Source organism: Nicotiana tomentosiformis, chromosome 7 (genome assembly GCF_000390325.3).
Source record: "Nicotiana tomentosiformis chromosome 7, ASM39032v3, whole genome shotgun sequence".
NCBI lineage: Eukaryota > Viridiplantae > Streptophyta > Magnoliopsida > Solanales > Solanaceae > Nicotiana > Nicotiana tomentosiformis.
Window position 1 is genome coordinate 117,877,692 of NC_090818.1, and position 22,387 is coordinate 117,900,078.

General features: G+C 39.7%; 1 protein-coding gene across 1 annotated transcript; it reads left to right on the top strand.

The window, feature by feature from the left end:
* The first annotated feature begins 13,343 nt into the window (after positions 1-13,343).
* On the top strand, positions 13,344-20,489 carry LOC138896266 (uncharacterized). Its single transcript, XM_070181062.1, has 3 exons — positions 13,344-13,913; positions 19,576-19,632; positions 20,361-20,489. The coding sequence occupies exons 1-3, from the start codon at positions 13,344-13,346 to the stop codon at positions 20,487-20,489; spliced, it is 756 nt and encodes a 251-aa protein (XP_070037163.1).
* The last annotated feature ends 1,898 nt before the right edge of the window (positions 20,490-22,387 follow it).

Below are 22,387 nucleotides of genomic sequence, written 5' to 3' on the forward strand. Positions count from 1 at the left end.
ATAGTGAAAGAAGTTCACCACTTAGCCAAGCTAGGAGTTCGACTTTCGGATACCGAAGATGGTGGAGTTGTTGTCCAGAAAGGGACTTGTTCCTTCTTAGTAACTGAAGTGAAAGAGAAATAGAATGATGATCCCTACTGGTTACAACTTAAAGAGGGGATTCACAAGCATAAAATTATGGCTTTTGAATAAGGGGGAGATGATGGTACTTTGAGGTACCAAGGCAGACTATGCATTCCAGACATAGATGGGCTCAAAGAGCGGATTATGTCTGAAGCCCAGAATTTCAGGTATTATATTTACTCAGGTTCCACAAAGATGTATCATGATCTTAAGGAGATTCATTGATGGAACAACATGAAAAAGAACGTCGCAAACTTTATGGCCAAGTGTCCCAATTTTCAGAAAGTGAAAGTCGAGCAACAAAAAGCCAGTGTTTTACCATAGAATACACATATTTTTGAGTGGAGATGGTAAATATGGAGTTTATAACAGGATTATCTTGCTTATTTTGAAAGCATGATTTGATTGGGTAATTGTAAATCGACTCACCAAGTCAGGACACTTCTTGCCAGTAAAGACGACAAATTCAACAGAAGATTATGCCAAGTTGTATATTCAGGAAATCGTCTGATTGCATGGGACTCCGTTGTTCATCATTTAGGACCGTGGAGCTTAGTTTAAAACAAACTTTTAGAAGTTCTTTCATAAAGGATTAGGCACAAGTTTTTCATCCTCAGAAAGACGGCCAGGCAGAGCACATTATTCAGACTGTTGAGGATATGTCGTTGATGTTAAAAGTAATTGGGATGATCACATACCTCTCACTGAGTTTTCTAATAATAACACCTGCCATTATAGTATCAAGATGGCACTGTGCGAGACTCTGTATGGGTGAAGGTGTAGATCACCAATTGGTTGGTTCAAAGTTGGTGAAGCAGAGTTGTTGGGACCAAATTTGGTCTATCAGTGTGATGACCCGATAGATCATCTAGAGTTTTAAACCTTAATTTTATGTTTTGAAAGCTCAAATAGCTTCTTTTAGCCTACATAGATTTACGTGCACAGTCCGTATCTTTTTCCAAAAGGCTTTTATGTGAAATACTGATCAAAATGTGAATTTGCGCCTTAAAAATCCATTTGAGTTGACTTCGGTCAATGTTTTGAGAAAACGAATCTGGATCCATATTTTGACGGTTCCAGTGGGTCCGTATCGTGATTTGGGACTTGGGCATATGTTCGGAATCAAATTCGGAGGTCCCTAGCCCGAGTTATCGCATTTTGTCAAAACTTTGAAGTTTTAAGCTTTAAAGAATTTAAAGATTTGACCAAAGTTTGACTTTGTTGTTACCGGGTACATATTATGGTTCCAGAGCATGGTATTGATTCATTACTATATTTATGACTTATCTTCATAGTTTGGTGCAAAACGGAGTTAGTTTGACGTGATTCAGACGTCCAGTTGTAAAAATAAAAATTCTTGAGTTTCATTGAAAATATCATTTGATTTGGTGTCCGATTCGTAGTTCTAGGTATTATTTTGATGTTTTGATCGCACGAGAGAGAGTTTGTATGAGGTATTTGGACTTGTGTGCATGTTTGGTTTGGAGCTCTGAGGGCTCAGGTGAGTTTCAGATAAGCTACAGAGTGAATTTGGACTTAGAATCATAGCTGGTGCAAGTGTGTGTTCTGGTGTTGTCTGCAGATCTCGCATTTGCGAAGAAGACTTCGCATTTGCGAGCAGGGGCTGAGGGGTTGGTTTTCGCATTTGCGAGATTTGGGGTCGCATTTGCGATCTCCTCACGTTCACATTTGCGAAGGCAACAGAGATAGGGATGTGCACAATTTGGTAAATACCGAATTACCGTACTGAAATCAAAAGTTTTGGTATTTGGTATTTGATATTTTAGTATTCGGTATGGTATTTGGTTTAAGTTTTAAAACAAATTGGTATTAGGTATGATATTTGGTATTTTAAAATAAAATATCGAAATACCGATACCGTATCGAAATATATATTATATTACACAATACACATTTTATTAATTATAACATAAATATAAGAAATCTAAAATTTTACTTTCCTTTATTCTCTAAGTTCATCAATTAACTCTAAGCAAGTAACAAGATATTTCTCTAAGTTTTCTCTCTCTAGGTTGGTATTTGCTGGTTTTGGACAAAATATTTTTCAACAAACATTTTTAGTTTTGTACCTTTAAATACTTTAATTAAGAATATTATCGTCTATGACTCTATGTACTAGTTAGTATTCAAACTGAATAAACTGAAGTTACCGAACCGAATAAACCGAAATCGAAAGGAGAAAAATCGAACCATACCGGGTTTAATTAGGTATGGTATTAGTATAGTATTTTAAGAAACTGAATACCAAAAATACTGAACCAAAATGTCTAAATACCGTATCGTACCGACCGACGAACACCCCTAAGCAGAGATGGGGGACCTTCGCAATTGCGAAGTATTTCTCGCATTTGCGACATCTGCGCCTAGACTCAAGATGGGAAAACAGGATTTTAGCTCATTCTTACAAATTCTCAACCCTAAGGACCTTAGAGGCGATTTTTCCAAGAACCTTTCTTTCCTAATTCATTGGTAAGTGACTCTAACCTACTTTCTTTCAATTATCCATTATATTTCTATCACTCCCCAAATCCGAGGAGCTCGACCGACGCTCAACCGAGTGAACCCGACCGAGCAAGCCTGTTAGATTTTCTTCTACCCAAACTCATCCATGAATGGAGATAATACATATTTTCATTAATTAGACAAAAAGGGTGTTCACGTCTACAATACCAATTCATTTCCAATAGTTTCATAATTTTTAAAGTCTCAATTGGACAAGTAATACAACCACAACATAATATATTTTGACTTTCCCAGTACCAATACACAACCCACACTATGTCTACGGAGCCTCTATAGATAAAGAAGAGTACAATGATAATGCCGGCAACAAGGCCCCGACTATACCTCAAACAGAATACACAAAGTACAAAAGATTCATGACCCCGGGATGAAGTGGGGCTCACCAAGTCAGCTGGGAAGAAGGTATACTGCTATCACTGATCAATATCTCCTGCTGTGGAACCATCTGCATCCATTTAAAGATGCAGCGCCCCCGGCAAAAGGGACGTTAGTACTGTCGAATAGCACTAGTATGTATAACTAAACACCCTCTTAATAGAATGACAAATAATACAAACAATATTATCATAATATCAATGAAAGACTTAATCAACATCAAACCTCAATTTAGGATCAAGACAATGTTCAAATTAATTTCCATATCTCACATTTGAGATTTTTAGTATCGATATACCATTGTACACGATACCATTATTCACAATACCATCATTATTCACAAAACCAGTACCACCTTACTCTCAGCACGGAGTCCGATCATGACACGATCAGCTAGGCTATCCATTAGAGACATCAACCACAATTACTCTCAATATCAATACCACCGTCTTTAACACGGAATCCGATCACGACCCGATCGGCTAGGCTATCCATTAAGGACATCGACCACAATCATAATTTTAATTACAATTTCTAGCACAATCACCACCATGTGTGCGGCATGGTGTCCGATCACGACCCGACCGGCTAGGCTGTCTTATTCGAGACATCAACCTTTTTATATCAATCATCGCATTTTATATTACTTTCACATCTTTTCATTTCATTGGCACTAATGTCCATAATTCATAAGATCATTCTTGGTACGTTGATCATATTTAGTATTTCATGCTCACCTTTCTTTTTTTCTTTCTTTCTATCATCAATATCATCATCAATAACAACAACAATTCAAATCAAGGCATGTAGTACACACGTGAGCAATTAAGAGTCTAAGGCACATAAATATTCTTCCCAAAATTTGGCATAATAGCCTTCGTTCGAATTTAACTTGAAGTTAAACATTTCTAATGCACATCACATATTTTTAACACATCATCAATTGATAACATAGCATAAATAAAGCATTTGGAATACTTGTTGAACATATATCTTAAAATCCAATCTTACTTGGAATAGCCAATTATATAATGAACCACTCGGGACTTACATAATTCACATGAATATTGTGGGATCCAATTCTAAGAGAAGAGTTTAGACAACATACCTCAATCGAGCTTCCTTAAACTCTAAAACGTTCCGGGAATTCTTAGCAACTTCAATCTATTGTAGAAATATAACAAATTGAATTAAAATTAGGAAGATGATCATAGTTCAAGCTAATTTGAGCATTTTATCAAACACTATGTGTGCATAAGGTTTTCAAGGTCCTTTTATGGAGAATTCCATCATCCCACAACCTAATCTTTACCATGCTTAGTTCAACAATCTTCCTACACCCGTTGATATCACATGCATGTAAAATAAACAACTCTCATGCCCAACAATTATCTTGCTAATTACCCATTTCTAGACAAAATTCGAAAATGAGGGTTAGGGTGATCTTACCTCTAGGATGAAGACCTAGTGAGTTTCCCTTCTTAATCTTCCAAAACTTGAGCAAGAATTGAAGAATCAATTATTGAGGAACACCTTCTCACTCTAGGGCACTCTCTCTCACTCTAAAATATCAGATTATAGCTCAAAAATGACCCAAAACTTATATTTAATGAAGTAGGGTCGGGTTTTAAAAACCTAAAAATGAAGCTTTGGAACAGTTTCTATGGTCGCATATGCGACCGCATAATAGTTATGCGGACCGCATATCGGTCGCATAATTAGTATCCAAAATGACCAAAAATCTGTCGGTGTCTGCGGTCACTATGCGGTCCGCATAACTGTTCTGTGGTCGCATAATGCACCACAGAACAGTTATGCGGTCGCATAGTCGACCACATAAGTTCTTCCAACTGGCCTAATTAACTGCCTCACTCTGCGGCCATTATGCGGTCCGCAGAGTGATTCTACGGTCACATAATGGACTGCAGAATCGCATTTCATTGCCGAACATTTTTCTTTACTTTCCGGTGCATTGTTCAACCCAAAAAGTCCGAGCCGCTGCTCGTAAACTCGCCGCAAAGAATTTATAAAATCCTCAAACACATAAGCCAAATTCAGCACCACGAAACATTATTTTCTTTTACAAATTTTACCGGGATTTACACTTAAGTATTTCGAAAATTTCCGGGGTGTTACATTCTCCCCCTCTTAGGATCATTCGTCCTCGAATGAGGGTAAAATCCGTCATTAGCATCTTATGCAACTCAGTTTTTCATACCACACTCCAACATCCCCAAATTTGACTAGCTCCCAAAATTTCCAAAAATTTCGCTAGAGTTTCCCTTGTAACTAGGCTTATCCACCTATCAGAGAGCCCCAAAACACATCCTAACAACATATACATAATCCAACGACGTAACATAATACAAAATAACACCAAATGTGGCCTCATAAGCAATATATTTCCAAAAAGGAACACCCTTAATGCCAATTGTTCAAATGATACAAAATTCATAAAAAGTAAGTCTTATAATTTTCCTAGATCACAACTTTATAAATACATGGTCATTCAAACAAATAAGGATACTTTTTCTTCATTTCTTCCTCAGCCTCCCAAGTAGCCTCTTCAACTTGTTGGTTTCGCCACAACACTTTCACGGACGCAATTTCTTTGTTTCTCAACTTTCGGACTTGCCGATCAATAATAGAAACTGGAATCTCTTCATAAGTCAACTCTTCATTTACCTCAATAGTCTCAACCGGAACAATGACTGTCGGGTTTCTAACTACTTTCTTCAACATAGACACATGAAACATAGGGTGTACTAATGACATCTCAGGTGGTAGCTCAAGCTTGTATGCCACCTCACCGATCCTCTGAACAATTTTGTATGGTCCGACATACCTTGGACACGATTTCCCTTTCTTACCAAATCGCATTACCCCTTTCATGGGGGAAACTTTCAAGAATACCCAATCATCTTCTTTGAACTCCAAATCTCTACGACGAACATCCGAATAAAATTTCTGACGATTCTGAGCAGTCTTCAACCGCTCCTTAATGATTTTCACTTTTTTCATAGCCTGATGTACGGGGTATGGTCCTATTAACTCTGCCTCCCCAATTTTGAACCACCCAATGGGAGATCTACATCTCCTACCATATAAAGCCTCGAACGGTGCCATCTAAATGCTAGAATGATAGATATTGTTGTATGCAAATTCTATGAGTGGTAAATGATCATCCCATCTACCTTTGAAGTCTAGAACACAAGCGCGCAACATATCCTCAAGCATTTGAATAGTCCGCTCTGTTTGCCTATCAGTCTGCGGGTGAAGGGCTGTACTAAGATTCACCTGAGTACCCAAACCTTGCTGAAATTTCTTCCAAATATTAGCAGTGAATTGTGCTCCCCGATCATAAATGATGTAAACTGGGGTGTCATACAACTTGACTATTTCTTTGATATACAACTGAGCATACTGCTCCGCTGTGTCGGTAGACTTAACCGGCAAAAAGTGTGCTGATTTCGTGAGTCGATCCACAATCACCCAAATTGAGTCAAACTTGTGCGGAGTGTGCGGTAATCCTACCACAAAGTCCATGTTAATCATTTCCCATTTCCACAGTAGAATTTCTATGTTCTGTGCCAACCCACAGGGGCTTTGGTGTTTGGTCTTCACTTGCTGACAATTCAGACATCTTTCCACAAAGTCCGCCATATTCCTCTTCATATAATTCCACCAATAGACTTCATTAAGATCATGATACATTTTTGTAGAACCTGGGTGCACGAAATACCTAGAAGTGTGAGCTTCAGTCAAAATTCTTTCACGGAGACCATCCACATTTGGAACACATAGTCGCCCTTGTTACCTTAGTGTACCATCATCCATGCCAAGAGAAAAGGACATGGTCTTATGTTTATGAATCCCCTATTTTAGTTGTGCTAACAATGGATCATTGTACTGTTTCTCCTTGACTTCCACAACAAGCGATGATTCAGCCCTATTTTGCACAATTACCCCTCCTTCACTAGAGTGCGCAAGACAAACTCCCAAACTAGCCAATCGGTGAACTTCCTTGGCCAATGGCCTTTGATATGCCTCCAAGTGAGCCAAACTACCCATAGATTTCCGGCTAAGAGCATCCGCCACAACATTAGCCTTCCCCGGATGGTAGAAAATATCAATGTCGTAGTCCTCGAGTAACTCAAGTCATCTTCTCTGCCTCAGATTCAATTCCTTCTATTTAAAAATATATTGAAGGCTCTTATGGCCCGTGAATATATCCACATGGACCCCATATAAATAATGACGCCAAATTTTTAATGCAAATACCACTACCGCAAGTTCTAAATCATGTGTTGGATAGTTCTTTTCATGATTCTTTAGTTTCCTAGAAGCATAAGCTATCACCTTTCCATGTTGCATTAATATACATCCAAGCCCGATTCTTGAAGCATCACAATATACCACAAATCCATCTATACCCTCTAGTAGAGTCAACACCGGTGCCATAGTCAATCTTGCTTTCAATTCTTGGAAACTCTTTTCACAAGCATCTGACCATTGGAACTTAATTGCCTTCTGCGTCAATTTAGTCAATGGAGAGGCAAGAGTAGAAAACCCCTCCACAAACTTTCTGTAATATCCAGCTAAGCCTAAGAAACTGCGAATCTCTGTTGGAGTTGTAGGCCTCGCCAATTCTTCAGAGCTGAAATTTTCTGAGGATCAACCTTAATTCCCTCACTAGAAACTACATGACTCAAGAATATGACTGATTCAAGCCAAAATTCACACTTTGAAAACTTTGCATATAACTGGTGCTGATGTAGGGTTTGTAGAACTACCCTGAGATGATCGGCATGGTCTTCTCGACTTCGTAAATATACAAGAATATCGTCAATAAACAAAATCACAAAAGAGTCGAGGAATGGCTTAAAAACTCTATTCATAAGATCCATGAAGGCTACTCCGGAACAAGTTCTGCGGTCGCATATGCGACCGCATAATGGTTATGTGGACCACATATCGGTTGCATAATTGGTGTCCAAAATGACCAAAAATATGTTTGTGTCTGCGATCACTATGCGGTCACATAATGCATCGCGAAACATTATTTTCTTTTGCAAATTTTACCGGGCTTTACACTTAAGTATTTCGAAATTTTTCGGGGTGTTACAATTTCATAAGATTTCAACCTTAAATCTAGGATTTTCATGGTAGAAATTAGGAATTTGGGTAGAATTAGGGATTTTTATAAGATTGGAATTAAGACCTCAAAATGAGGTTGGAGTTCAAAACAAATTACATAACCGGGCTTGTGAGTGAATGGGTAATCGGGTTTTGGTCCAAATTTTAGCTTTGGACCAAGCGGGCCCGGGAGTTGACTTTTTTCAATAATAACCTAAATTGAACCTCTTTCATTCGTGGGTAGTCCTTAAGGCTTAATTTAAATCGTTTGGTTGATAATTTGCTAGATTTGGTTGGTTCGGAGGCTTGTTCGAAAGGCAAAGCCGTGGTTGAGCTTTGTGTCGATTTTGGAGCAAGGTAAGTGTCGTGGTTAACCGTGACTTGAGGGATTAAGACTTGTTTTCCTATTTGCTACATGTTTAAAATGTCGGGTACAATGTATATGTGAGGTGACGAGTACTTATGCGTTGTTGTTGGGTTAAAGCATGCGGGTGGAACTTGTTTATTGTAATTTACTTCCTTCTTTGATTATGATATCCATGCTTAGACTAGTTTATTACTTAGTTGATCGTCTTTCCGCATTTATGAACTATTTGTGAAAACTAAGCATTATTGGAAGTTGAGGTTCGGTATTGTGGAACTATTGTTGACGTAAGGTTTATTCTTGCTTATTCTCCCTCCCAAATGTTATATATATTTTGCTACATGGTAAGGGAGAGTGTTAAAGCACGAAGGGTGATGTCGTGCCGTATTTATTGTTTCATGATAAAATTGAGAGTAAAAACACGAACGGTGATGCCATGCCGTATTTATCATTTTATGGAGAGATAGAGAGTATAAGCATGAAGGGTGATATTGTGCCATTGTTATTGTTTCATGGCGAGGTTGAGAGTAAAAACACGATGGGTGATGCTGTGCAATCTTTATTCATTATGTTTCTCTGTTTTCATTGGTTGAAGGTTTATTGATTGTTTCATGTCGTCATTTCCTGTCTTATTTGCCCTATCTTGTACCCCTTTTTCATGTCCCCTCCCAATTGTACATGTTTAATCTTTATTTGTTGTTATGTTGTATGTATATTTTTGTCTGTACAAGTTTAATTACATGGATGTCCTGTCATAGCCTCGTCACTACCTCGTTGAGGTTAGGTTCGATACTTATGGAGTACATTGGGTCGGTTGTACTCATACTACACTCTGCACTTCTTGTGCAGATTTTGGTACTGGTCCCAACTGTACATGAGGTGCATCAACTCAGATTGGCATACTTGGAGACTCGAGGTAGATCTGCTGGCATCCGCAGACCTTGAAGTCTGCTTCATCCTTCCTTATTTACTGTTCATTTCATTCGAGACAATTTTACTTATTTCTAACATTATTTGTAGTACTTTTAGAAGCTCGTGCACTTGTGACTCCAGATCCAAGTTGTACTCAGATATTCTTGGGTATTATGCCACTTCGCACTTCATTTTATTTTCATTTAAGTTTAATTGGTTTAATTATTTGAGTTACTTAAAACTGGCTTAAGTTCTCTAGTGTTGGTTTGCCTAGCAAGTAAAATATTAGGCGCCATCACGATCCCGAAGATTGGAATTTCGGTTCATGACAAGTTGGTATCGGAGCGCTAGGTTACCTAGGTCTCACGAGTCACGAGTCACGAGTAGGCTTAGTAGAGTCTAGAGGATCAGTACGGAGACGTATGTACTTATCTTTCATAGGCTACGAAGTTTAGGAACAATTTCACTTATATTGTTCTCTGTTGTGCAATTTTGTTCTATTATTGATGATTGAACTCTTCTACTCTTGTTCTCTCACAGATGGCGAGAACGCGTACTGCATCTTCAGCTGGATAACAACCGGAGCCCCCAGTGGTAGCTCCTACGAAGGGCAAAGGTCGAGGTCGTTCCAAAGGCCGAGGCAGAGGTAGAGCTTAGCCTAGAGCTCGAGCAGCAACACCAACAGTGGAGCCTCAGGTGGATTTTGATGAGGAAGTCCCATCTCAGACTGTACTTGTTGGACCGGCTCAGGTCCCGGAGGGGTTCATCGTCACTCTAGTGCTTCAAGACGCTCTAGTCCATTTGGTGGGCCTTATCGAGAGTGTGGCCCAGACCGATACATTTCCCGTGGAACCAGCCATTGCTCAGGCTAGGGGAGGAGCACAGACTCCCACTACTCATACTCCAAAGCATATGGCTCCCCGGTATCATACTCCAGCAGCCCCTCTAGTTGGGCTAGTTCACCCGGTTATTGCGACACAAGCCGGTGATAGGCCCGCCATATCTTCTCTGGACAAGTTAACTAAGCTCTTTCCAGTTCACTTCAGTGGTGCATCTTAAGAGAATCCACATGATTATCTTGATCGCTGCCATGAGGTGATGCAGAACATGGGTATAGTTGAGACTAATGGGGTCGATTTTACTTTGTTTCAGATGACGGGTTCCACCAAGAGGTGGTGGAGAGATTATATGTTGACCATACCAGCTGGGTTTCCTGTACTTACTTGGGAGTAGTTCTCACAACTATTTCTAGAGAAGTTTCTCCCTTTCACACTGAGAGAGGATTACCGCAGACAGTTTGTACGCCTGCAGCAAGGCAGTATGACTGTTACTCAGTACGAGACCTGTTTTGTGGACTCACTCACCCTATCAGGCTACATCCTAAGGAGATCGGGGGTGAGATTTCCTTTCAGACAGATCCTAATGTTGCTAGGTGGATCGAGATGGTTCTTGCATAGGAGAGATGGTAGGGGTATGTTAAGAGGCCTCATCATTTCGGTGGGTTCAATGGTATCTCGTCTGGAAGCAGGGGTACTTTCGGTAAAGGCCATCCTCCCAGGCCATTTCACTCAACGCTCCAGGCATCTCACAGTGCTTCAGGTGGTCGCGGCCCTCATATGTCTCATCCTGATCAGCTAGCCTATAATGCACCACCAACTCCTATTAGTGCACCTCCGCTCCAGAGTTTTCAGGGTGGTTACTCGGGTTGACAGGGGCAGTTTTAGGGTCAACAGTCATAATAGCTGAGGTCTGGTTATACTTGTGGTGATCTGAGGCACATTGCTAGATTTTGCCCTCGGGCACCGGGTAACTCACAGCAGTAGGGTTCTCGTGCCATGGTTCCAGCACCGGTTGCTTCACCTCCTGCTCAGCTAGCTAGAGGTAGGGGTCAGGCAGCCAGAGGTGGAGGTCAGGCCGCTAAAGGTGAAGGTCAGGCCATTAGAGGTGGAGGTCAGCTAGTTAGAGTTCATCCTAGAGACGTGGTTCAGAGTGGTGGGGCCTGCCCCAATTTTATGCTTTTCCAATGAGGCCTGAGGCTGAATCATCTGATGTTGTTATCATAAGTATTGTCCCAGTTTGCCATAGAGATGCTTCAGTTCTATTTGATTCGGGCTCTACTTATTCCTACGTGTCATGCTAGTTTGCTTCATATATGGTTGTGCCTCGTGATTATTTGAGTGCTCCTGTGTATGTGTCCATACCTGTGGGAGATTCTATCGTAGTAGATCATGTCTATCATTCGTGTGTGGTTACTATTGGGAGTAGACTAGAGTAGATCTCCTATTTCTTGATATGGTAGATTTTGATGTCATCTTGGGTATGGATTGGTTGTCACCTTATCATGCTATATTAGATTGTCATGCCAATACGGTAACCTTAGCCTTGACGGGGATGCCTCGATTAGAGTGGAAGGGGACTCCTGGACATTCTACCAATAGGGTTATCTCTTATATGAAGGCTCGACATATGGTCGAGAAGGGGTGTCTAGCTTATTTGGCCTATGTCCATGATTCTAGTGTGGAGCTTCCTTCCATAGATTCAGTGCCTGTTGTTCGTGAGTTTCCAGAGGTATTTCCTGCAGACCTTACGGGGATGACTCCCGATAGGATTATTGATTTTTGTATTGATTTGGCTCCGGACACTCAGCCCATTTCTATTCCGCTATACCGTACGGCGCCGCCAAAGTTGAAAGAATTGAAGGAGTAGCTGCAATATTTGCTTGATAAGGACTTCATTAGACCTAGTGTCTCGCCCTAGGATGCGCCTGTGTTGTTCGTGAAGAAGAAAGATGGATCGATGAGAATGTACATAGACTATCAGCAGATGAACAAAGTCACCATCAAGAACAAGTATCCATTGCCGATGATTGATGACTTATTTGATCAGCTTCAGGGTGCCAAGGTGTTTTCGAAGATTGATTTGAGGTCTGGCTACCATCAGTTGAAAATTAGGGCATTCTATGTCCCTAAGACAGCTTTTTGGACTCGGTATGGGCATTATGAGTTTCTAGTGATATTATTTGGGCTGACAAATGCCCCAACAAAATATATGGATTTGATGAACTGGGTGTTCAAGCCCTACCTGGATTCCTTTGTGATTGTTTTTATTGACGATATCTTGATCTACTCCCGCAATAGAGAGGAGCACAAACAACATCGTCGGATTACACTTCAGATTCTGAGGGATAAACAGTTATATGCCAAGTTTTCAAAGTGAGAGTTTTGGTTGGACTCAGTCGCCTTTTTGGGGAACGTCATATCGGCAGAGGGCTTAAGGGTGGATCCTAAGAAGGTTGAAGCAGTTCAGAACTAGCCTAAACCCACTTCAGCTACAGAGATCCGGAGTTTTCTGGGTTTGGCGGGCTATTACCGTTGGCTCGTGGAGGGGTTTTCCTCTATAGCAGCCCCATTGACCAGATTGACCCAGAAGGGTGCCCCGTTCAGATGGTCAGACGAGTATGAGTTGAGATTTCAGAAGCTCAAGACTGCTTTGACTATGACGCCAGTGTTGATGCTTCCCACAGGTTCAGGATCTTACACGGTGTATTGTGATGCATCTCGTATTAGGCTCGGTACAGTATTGATACAGGATGGTAGTGTGATCGCATATGCGTCGCGGCTGTTGAAGGTTCAAGAGAAGAATTACCCTGTTCATGACTTAGAGTTGACGCCATTGTTCATGCGCTGAAGATTTGGAGGCATTATATTTACGGCATGTCATGCGAGGTATTCAAGGATCATCGGAGTCTACAATATTTGTTCAAGCAAAAGAATCTCAATTCGAGGGAGAGGAGGTGGTTTGAGCTGTTGAAAGACTATGATATCAACATCTTGTATCATCAGGGAAGGCCAATGTAGTGGCCGATGTCTTGAGAAGATAGGCAGTGAGTATGGGTAGCCTTGCGTATATTCTAGTTGGTAAAAGGCTGCTTGCTGTGGATGTTCAGGCTTTGTCCAATCAGTTCATAAGGTTGGACGTTTTAGAGCCCAGTCGTGTTCTAGCTTGTACAATCGCTCGGTCTTCCTTGTATAAGGGCATCAGAGAGTGGCAGTATGATGACCCTCACATGCTTATCCTTAGGAGCACGGTGCGACACGGTGGTGCCAAGCAGGTTACTGTTGGAGATGATAGGGTTTTGAGGATGCAAGGTCGTATTTGTGTGCCCAATGTAGACAGGCTTCGAGAGTTTATTCTTGAGGAGGCCCACAGTTCCCGGTATTCTATTCATCTGGGTGCCGCCAAAATGTATCAGGACTTAACACAACATTATTGGCGGAGGAGAATGAATAAGGATATAGTTGCATATGTAGCTCAATGTCTAAATTGTCAGCAAGTTAAGTACGAGCATCAGAGACCTGACGGTTTGCTTAAGAAGTTAGAGACTCCCGAGTGGAAGTGGGAGCGTATCAGTATGTATTTTTTTGTTGGACTCCCATGGACTCAGAGGAAGTTCGACACGGTATGGGTCATTGTGGACAGGTTGACTAAGTCAGCGCATTTCATTCCTGTGGTAGTTACCTATTCTTCAGAGCGGTTGGCTGAGATTTACATCCACGAGATCGTCCGCCTTCACGGTGTGCCCATGTCTATTATTTATGATAGAGGTACGCAGTTCACCTCATACTTATGGAGGGCAGTACAATGTGAGTTGGGCACACATGTTGAGTTGAGCACATCATTTCATCACCAGACAGACGGACAGTCCGATCACACTATTCAGATATTGGAGGACATGATTTGCGCTTGTGTTATGGATTTCGGGGGTTCTTGGGATCAATTCTTGCCACTTGTGGAGTTTGCCTACAATAACAACTACTAGTCGAGCATTCAGATGGCTCCCTATGAGGCATTATACGGGAGGAGATGCCATTTGCCAGTTGGATGGTTTGAGTTAGGGGAGGCTTGGTTGTTGGGTACAGATTTGGTACAGGATGCCTTGGACAAGGTCAAGATTAATTAGGATCGACTTCGCACAACTCAGTCCAGGAAGAAGAGTTATGCCAACCGTAGAGTTCGTGATGTTGCATTCATGGTCGGAGAGAGGGTGTTGCTCCGAGTTTCACCCTTGAAGGGTGTGATGAGGTTCGAAAAGAAGGAAAAGTTGAACTCTACGTACGTCGGACCCTTCAAAATTCTCGAGAGAGTGGGTGAGGTGGCTTACAGGCTCGCATTGCCACCTAGTTTATCAGCAGTCCATCCGGTGTTCCATGTGTCTATGCTCCAGAAGTATCACGGTGATCCGTTCCATGTGTTAGATTTCAGCTCAGTCCAGTTGGACAATGATTTGACTTATGAGGAGGAGCCGATTGCTATTATATCCTGATAGGTTCAACGGTTGAGGTCAAAGAGTTATCCTTTAGTTCGAGTGTAGTGGAGAGGTCAGCCGATCGAGACAGCCACTTGGGAGACCGAGTCGGACATGCGGAGTAGATATCCACATCTTTTCACCAGTCCAGGTACTTTTCTATGTCCGTTAGAGGACGGATGATTGCTTTAAAGGTGGAGAATGTGATGAAGCGATAGGTCAACTAGAGTTTTAAACCTTAATTCTGTGTTTCGAAACCTCAAATATCTCCTTTTAGCCTTCCTCGATTTGCATGCACAATTCTTGTCTTTTTTCAGAAGGCCTTTATATGAAATACTGATAAAATATGAATTTGCACTTTAAAAATCCATTTGAGTTGACCGAAGTCAACTCAAATGGACTTTGGCGTATGCTCGAAATCGAATTCGGAGGTCCCTAGCTCGAGTTATCATATTTTGTCAAAAATTTGAAGTTGAAAGGTTTAAAGAATTTAAAGATTTGACTAATTTTTTGCTACCGGGTCCAGATTCTGGATCCGGAGCTTGGTATAGGTTAATTACTATATTTATGACTCTTTTGCAAAGTTTGGTGCAAAACATAGTTGGTTTGACGTGATTCAGACGTCCGATTGTTGAAATAGAAATTCTTGAGTTTCATTGAAAATTTCATTTGATTTGATGTCCGATTCATAGTTCTAGGTGTTATTTTGATGTTTTGATCGCGCGAGCGAGTTCGTATGAGGCTCTTGAACTTGTGTGCATGTTTTGGTTTGGAGCCCCAAGTGCTTGGGTGAATTTCGAATAGGCTACAGAGTGAATTTGGACTTATAATCATAGTTGGTGCAAGTGTGTGTTCTGGTGTTGTATGCAGGCTCGCAAATGTGAGCCTCAAATTTTCGAGCAGGGGATGGGGGGTTGGTTTTCGCATTTTCGAGATCTGGGATCGCATTTGCGATCTCCTCAGGTTTGCATTTGCGAACATATTGTTCGCATTTGCGAAGGCAGCAGAGATGGGGAACGTTCGCCATTGTGAAGGATTTCTCGCATTTGCAGGTTCGCAATTGTGAAACCCAGGTCGCAATTGCGATATCTGCGCCTGGACTTAAGATTGGAAAAATATGATTTTAGCTTATTCTTACAAATTCTTAACCCTAAAGACTTTAGAGGCAATTTTTCCAAGAACCCTTCTTCCCCAATTCACTGGTAAGTGACTCTAACCTACTTTCTTTCAATTACCCATTATATTTCATAAGATTTTAACCTTAAATCTAGGATTATCATGGTAGAAATTGGGTAGAATTAGGGATTTTTGTAAAATTGAAATTTAGACCTCGAATTGAGATCGGATTTCGAAACAAATTACATAACCGAGCTCAGGGATGAATGGGTAATAGGCTTTGGTCCGAATTTCGGCTTTGGACCAAGCAGTCCAGAGAGTTGACTTTTTCATTAATGACCTAAATTTAACCTCTTTCATTCGTGGGTAGTTCCTAAGGCTTAATTTGAATCGTTTGGTTGATAATTTGGTAGATTTGGTTGGTTCGGAGGCTTGTTCGAAAGGCAAAGCCGTGGTTGAGCTTTGAGTCAATTTTGGAGCGAGGTAAGTGTCGTGGTTAACCTTAACTTGAGGAATTAGGACTTGTTTGCCTATTTGCCACATGTTTAAAATGTCGGGTATAACTTATATGTGAAGTGACGAGTACTTATGCGGTGTTATTGGGTTAAAGCATGCGGGTGGGACTTATTTATTATAATTTACTTCCTTCTTTGATTATGATATCCTTGCTTATACTAGTTTATTTCTTAGTTGATCGTCTCTCCGCATTTATGAACTATTTGTGATAATTGAGCATTATTGGAAGTTGAGGTTCGGTATTGTGGAACCGTTGTTGACGTAAGGTTTATTCTTTCTTATTTTCCCTACCAAATGTTATATATATTTTTCTACATAGTAATGGAGAGTGTAAAATCACGAAGGGTTGTGCCGTGCCGATTATTGTTTTATTTATTGATTTATACATAGTAAGAAAGAGAGTTAAAGCACGAAGGGTGATGCCGTGCCGTATTTATCATTTCATGATGAAATTGAGAGTAAAAGTACGAAGGATGATGCCGTGCCGTATTATCATATTTTGGAGAGATTGAGAGTAAAATCATAAAGGGTTATGCCGTGCCATTGTTATTGTTTCATGGTGAGGTTGAGAGTAAAAGCACGATGGGTGATGCCGTGCAGTCTTTATTCATTATGATTCTCTATTTTCATTGGTTGAAGGTTTATTGACTGTTTTATGTCGTCATTTCCTGTTGTAGTTACCGTATCTTGTACCCCTTTTTCATGTCCCCTCCCAATCATAAATGTTTAATCTTTATTTGTTGTTATGTTGTACGTATATTTTCGTCTGTACATGTTTAATTACGTGGGTGTCCTGTCATAGCCTCGTCACCACCTCGTCGAATTTAGGCTCGACACTTATGGAGTATATTGGGTCGGTTGTATTCATACTACACTCTGCACGCCTTGTGCAGATTTTGGTACTGGTCCCAGCTGTACGTGAGGTGCATCAGCTTGGATAGGCATATTTGGAGACTCGAGGAAGATCTGCTGGCGTCCGCAGACCTTGAAGTCCCCTTCCTCCTTCCTTATTTACTGTTTATTTCATTCGAGACAGTTGTACTTATTTTAAACTTTTATTTGTAGTACTTTTAGAAGCTCTTGCACTTGTGACTCCAGATCCGGGTTGTACTAAGATATTTTGGATATTATGCCACTTCGCACTTTGCTTTATTTTCATTTCAGTTTAATTGGTTTAATTATTTGAGTTGCTTAAAACTGGCTTAAGAATTTCTCTAACGTTGGCTTGCCTAGCAAGTGAAATGTTAGGCACCATCACGGCCCCGAAGGTGGGAATTTCGGGTCGTGACAATCAGACTATGTAGAAATTCAAGTTGATTCAAGAGCGTATGAAGAAGACTCAGAGCCACCAAAAGTCCTATTCGGATGTGCGACATAGAGACCTAGAGTTTCAAGTTGATGATTGGGTGTTTCTGAGAGTTTCGCCTATGAAAGGTGTTATAATATTTGGGAAGAAAGGAAAGCTCAGTCCCAAAGACATCGGGCCGTATATGATCCTACAAAAGATCGGGCAAATAGCGTATGAGTTGGAGTTGCCACCAGAATTAGCGGTGGTACACCCACTACTTCACGTGTCATGTTATGACATTGAAGTTTCCAGTACTTAGATACTCATGTCAGTTCAGTACTCAGAAACTCATGTCAGTCCAGTACTCAGACATTCATCACAACTTAGTACTCAAATATTGATGTCAGTTCAGTACTCAAATATTCGTGCCAATTCAATATTCAATATTCACGTATCTATGGCAGACCAGTATTCGCGTATATATTTCATGTTATGCGCATTATGATGCCCTGTGAGCCTTGTGACATGCTATGATAGCTGGAGGGTGTTTCATAGAAATGTTGAAGGTAACAAACCTTTTCATTTGAACGTTATATTATAATCCCCATGTCTATCAGTATTCAGTCAGCTCAATATTCAGTTAATGCAGTAGTCATTCAGTTCAGTATCTCAGCAGTTCAGTAATAAGGTATTCATTCAGTTTAGTATGCAAGTGTTCATGAAATTTCAGTGTTCAACTATTTCCTCCAGACCCGTTTGAGGTCCAAAGTTAGCTGAAGTTACAGCCAGGACAATTATTCGAGGACGAATGATCCCAATGGAGAGATAATGTAACACCCCGTACATTTAGACTAGGTGTGGATATGTTAAATGGGTATTAATTTGAAGTTTTAGACATGTGAAGTCCTATCAGGATGAGTATGGGTGGAAATAGTTGTTTTGGAATCAAGACGGAGAGTGAGGAGCATAAGATCCGATAAAATCGACTAAGTTTATGGAAGGTCTGTATTCCATAAAGATTTCATGAAAATATGTGAGTCGCTTGGAAAAACTCAAAACACAAACGTTGTATAACTTTGAAATATATTTCCAATGATATATTGTGGATATCAAACGGATTTTTGAGTAAATTGATATATGCATTTTACTGGACAATGCGCAGTATGCGCGTCCAGGTGCATGCCCAGATAGTCCCGTGCGCGACCGCGTACTTGTGGTAGTGATACTACCCTGTTGCGTGCCCAAGTGCGCTGTTAGGCCTTCAGGTGCATGGCAGCGCACTCCGGGGGTCATTTTAAAAGCCCTACTTCGTCCCATACACCCTAAAATACAAAAACTTGCTCTAAAAAGGGAAACTCTCAAGAACCTAACTCCTCAAAGGTCCCTCCACCATCCAAGGTAAGTTGTAATGGTAATTCTAAGTTAATTTTAATTCCCTAACACCTTATTAACATGGGTAAACCCTCCAAATCATCAGATATTCGATTGAGACATCATGGTTGAGAAAAGAAACCCTAGAACTCGAATTCAAGAGGATTGAACTTCAAAAAGGTAATGTCTTCACCTTTTAATTGATTATAGCATTGGATTAATGATTATATACTCTAGTTGATGAGTTTGATAGAATAGCTTGAACGGCTATAAGTTTGGGTTGTTGATTATTAATTATTGGTTAAGGGTGTGGTTTATCTTATGGGTGATGAAGAATGATATTGATTATAATAATTTGAGATCTTAAAATTAGCTAGGAGTAAGAGAATGGGTTGTTGGATATAGAAACACCATTAATAAGGACTATAAAGCTTTATTCCCACCAAGTGTTCGATAAAATGTCTAAGTACCTAAAACATGAGCATTAGTGCTAATATTGATTCCTCTTGATATATGTTGCCATAGATTACTATTGAAAGAGGTGAAGAACATTGTGATACACTCAAAAGGGGGAAAGCCAAGGTATGTGAGGCTAACTCTCTATTTTTGGGAATGTTAATGATTCTCCCTACGTTACGTTTCTTTTACGACGTTACTACTTGCCTCAGAAATATAGTTAAGCCTAGTTCCTTGAATAGTTACAGAACTTCTATTATCTAGCTTCATAACTTTCATTCTGAACATTGTGAGCTCAGTTCATAATCAATATTGACTTGGGTTTGATGCCCATGAGTCTCAGTCTAGATTACTCAGCATGTCATAAACAATTGAAGTTTCAGTTTTCATAATCAGTTCAAGAGTACATGTCTCAGTCTAGTCCTATTAGTATGATAGTATCATGTAACTCAATATGATTCACTATTTCAGTATCATATATTGTTGTATGATTCTTAGTTCCTGAATTTAAATTCCGAAATGTTAAACACTTGTATTTGGGCCTGAGGCTGTAGTTTATATGCTTTATGCATGTTTGGACCTAAGGCCGTAGTTTATGCTTTATGCATGTTTGGGCTTGAGGCCGTAGTTTTTGCTTTATGCATTTTTGGGCCTGAGACCGTAGTTATATATATGTATACTTGGGCTTGAGGCCTTAGCTTGTGCACATATATATTTTGTCCGAGGCCGTAGTTTATTCAGATAAACAAGTTGTTCATCATTCAGAAGAGGGTGTATTCATATCCTTACTTCCTTTGTTTAGTTATCAGTTATCAGTTATCATTTCAGTTATCAGTTATCTGTTATCAATGCAGTTTCAGTTTCAGCAGTTATCATTTCAGTTATCAGTTATCAGTTCTCTATTATTATCTCAGTTTCAGTTTCAACATTTACAGTTCTTTCTTTCAATTGCTTTACATACCAGTGCAATTCAAATGTACTGACGTCCCTGTAACAATAAATTTTCACGTCGAGAAAAATAAATAATCAAGACTGGAAAATTGCGTAACAAATATAGTATTTGATTTCAATAGAAGATGAGTGTTACAATCTCTATGGTATTTATCTATTTCTTCAAGAATGTAAAGTATCTTAATGAGCTTGACTTTGATTTTGATTCAAGGGCTTGTAAAGCTTGGTCTTGAATCTCTTTCTTGAACTTGGATTTGGATTTGATCACGAAAAAGTAATTTGATCTTGAACGCCTTGGTATTTGATTTGTCTTCGTTCTTGATCATGAACTTGAACTTGAACATGTAGCTTGAGTGCTTGAAGTTGTAGCTTATAGAGAAATCTGCGGTGTTTGATCCACGAGCTCTCTACTTGCTTCTTGTTATCACTTCTGGTGTCTTCTAGCTTTATGAAGACCTCTATTTATAGTTGTAGGGAGTGCTGTGGCTTTGCAATTTGATTGGTCCATTTGAACAGATCAATACCATCTAGACACTTGGCACAACTCTATTGGTTGTTGATTTGACTTGTTATGCCTTCCTTTCTTGACACATGGCATGATATCATTGGCTCATTTATTTGTCTTGGATTGCCACATCATTTGACACGTGTCTTGATTTTATTGGCTCGTTCTTTTGACTTGGATTGCCACATTACTTGACACGTAGCATGAGCCTGGGCTTTAAAATGGGCTAATAGCCATTTGGACCTTGGGCTAATGAAGTGGGATTATCATTTAATTCGTAGTCCAATTAAATGGATTAGCCCAACACATATATTGGATTTAAATAATTAGCCCAATTTACTAGTCACAATATATTTTTGGACTAATATCTTGAATTTAATATGGTCCAAATTATTTTATGAATTTAAATCCAACAAAATTTAAATGCTTGCAAATGCCCTACTTCAAGAATGATTTCGCCTTTGGCATATCTTATAGCGTATTGCTTGTTTCCAGCAGAGACCCCTTCTGGTAATTTTTTTTTTTGTATTCACTTTATGCATGGTATTCTTTTAACAGCTGGTCCATCTTGCTCTAAAAACTTGCTGCTATATTAATAACTACATGTAATACTCACGGAGACGATACTTGCCAACTTTCTATTGATAACATTGAAATCTTCTTTTAATTGATCTTACCTCCTTTTATTGGCTCTTCTTTTTTTGTAAGATCCATTTTTTTTTGTCTTCCTGTTATTGAAGTAGCAAACCAGTATGTAGTGCAAGATAATGAAAGATCAGTTCCATTATAAACGACATTGTAGTCGAGATCAGTATCCGTAGAACTCTGTGTGAATTATCCTTTAGTAAGCATCTAACTCCCATGTGTTTGACTAACTCTTTTGCCTTTATTGGTTACTGCTTTCGATATCGTAATCAAGTCAAGTCTTTAATCTTTGTGTTGCACATGTACGTCTAGCTTTGCGACAATAGCCGTGGTATTCTGACAGAAAAAATATCCGTAAGGCGTTGGAAGATAATGGAAGTACTTAATTGGCTTTAGTTGCCCTAGCTTTGGACTTCCTCCACATAATCAAATGTCGCGTAGTCAATTTTCTTCAAAACTCATATTGAGAACGTGGTGCACCAGAAGAATTAGATATTCTGAAGAGTATTTTTTTGCTTTGTTTTTACATGAAATAACCTTTCATGAATAAACTCATTTTTTTATACATTTTTTTGACTCTGCATATTTTTGTTTTTTGCAGTAGTTAAGGAAGTATTTTAGAAGTTACTATCTCTTTTGACAGGTATCTTCTATCTTTAGCTTGTATTTCCTTTTGTCGTCCTTTTTTTTTTTTACACCCGTAAAGTTCAAGAGAAGTAGCAAATATGAAGCGATTAAAATTTACCCACCCGAGATTTTACTCGTGTTGGCAAAAAAATT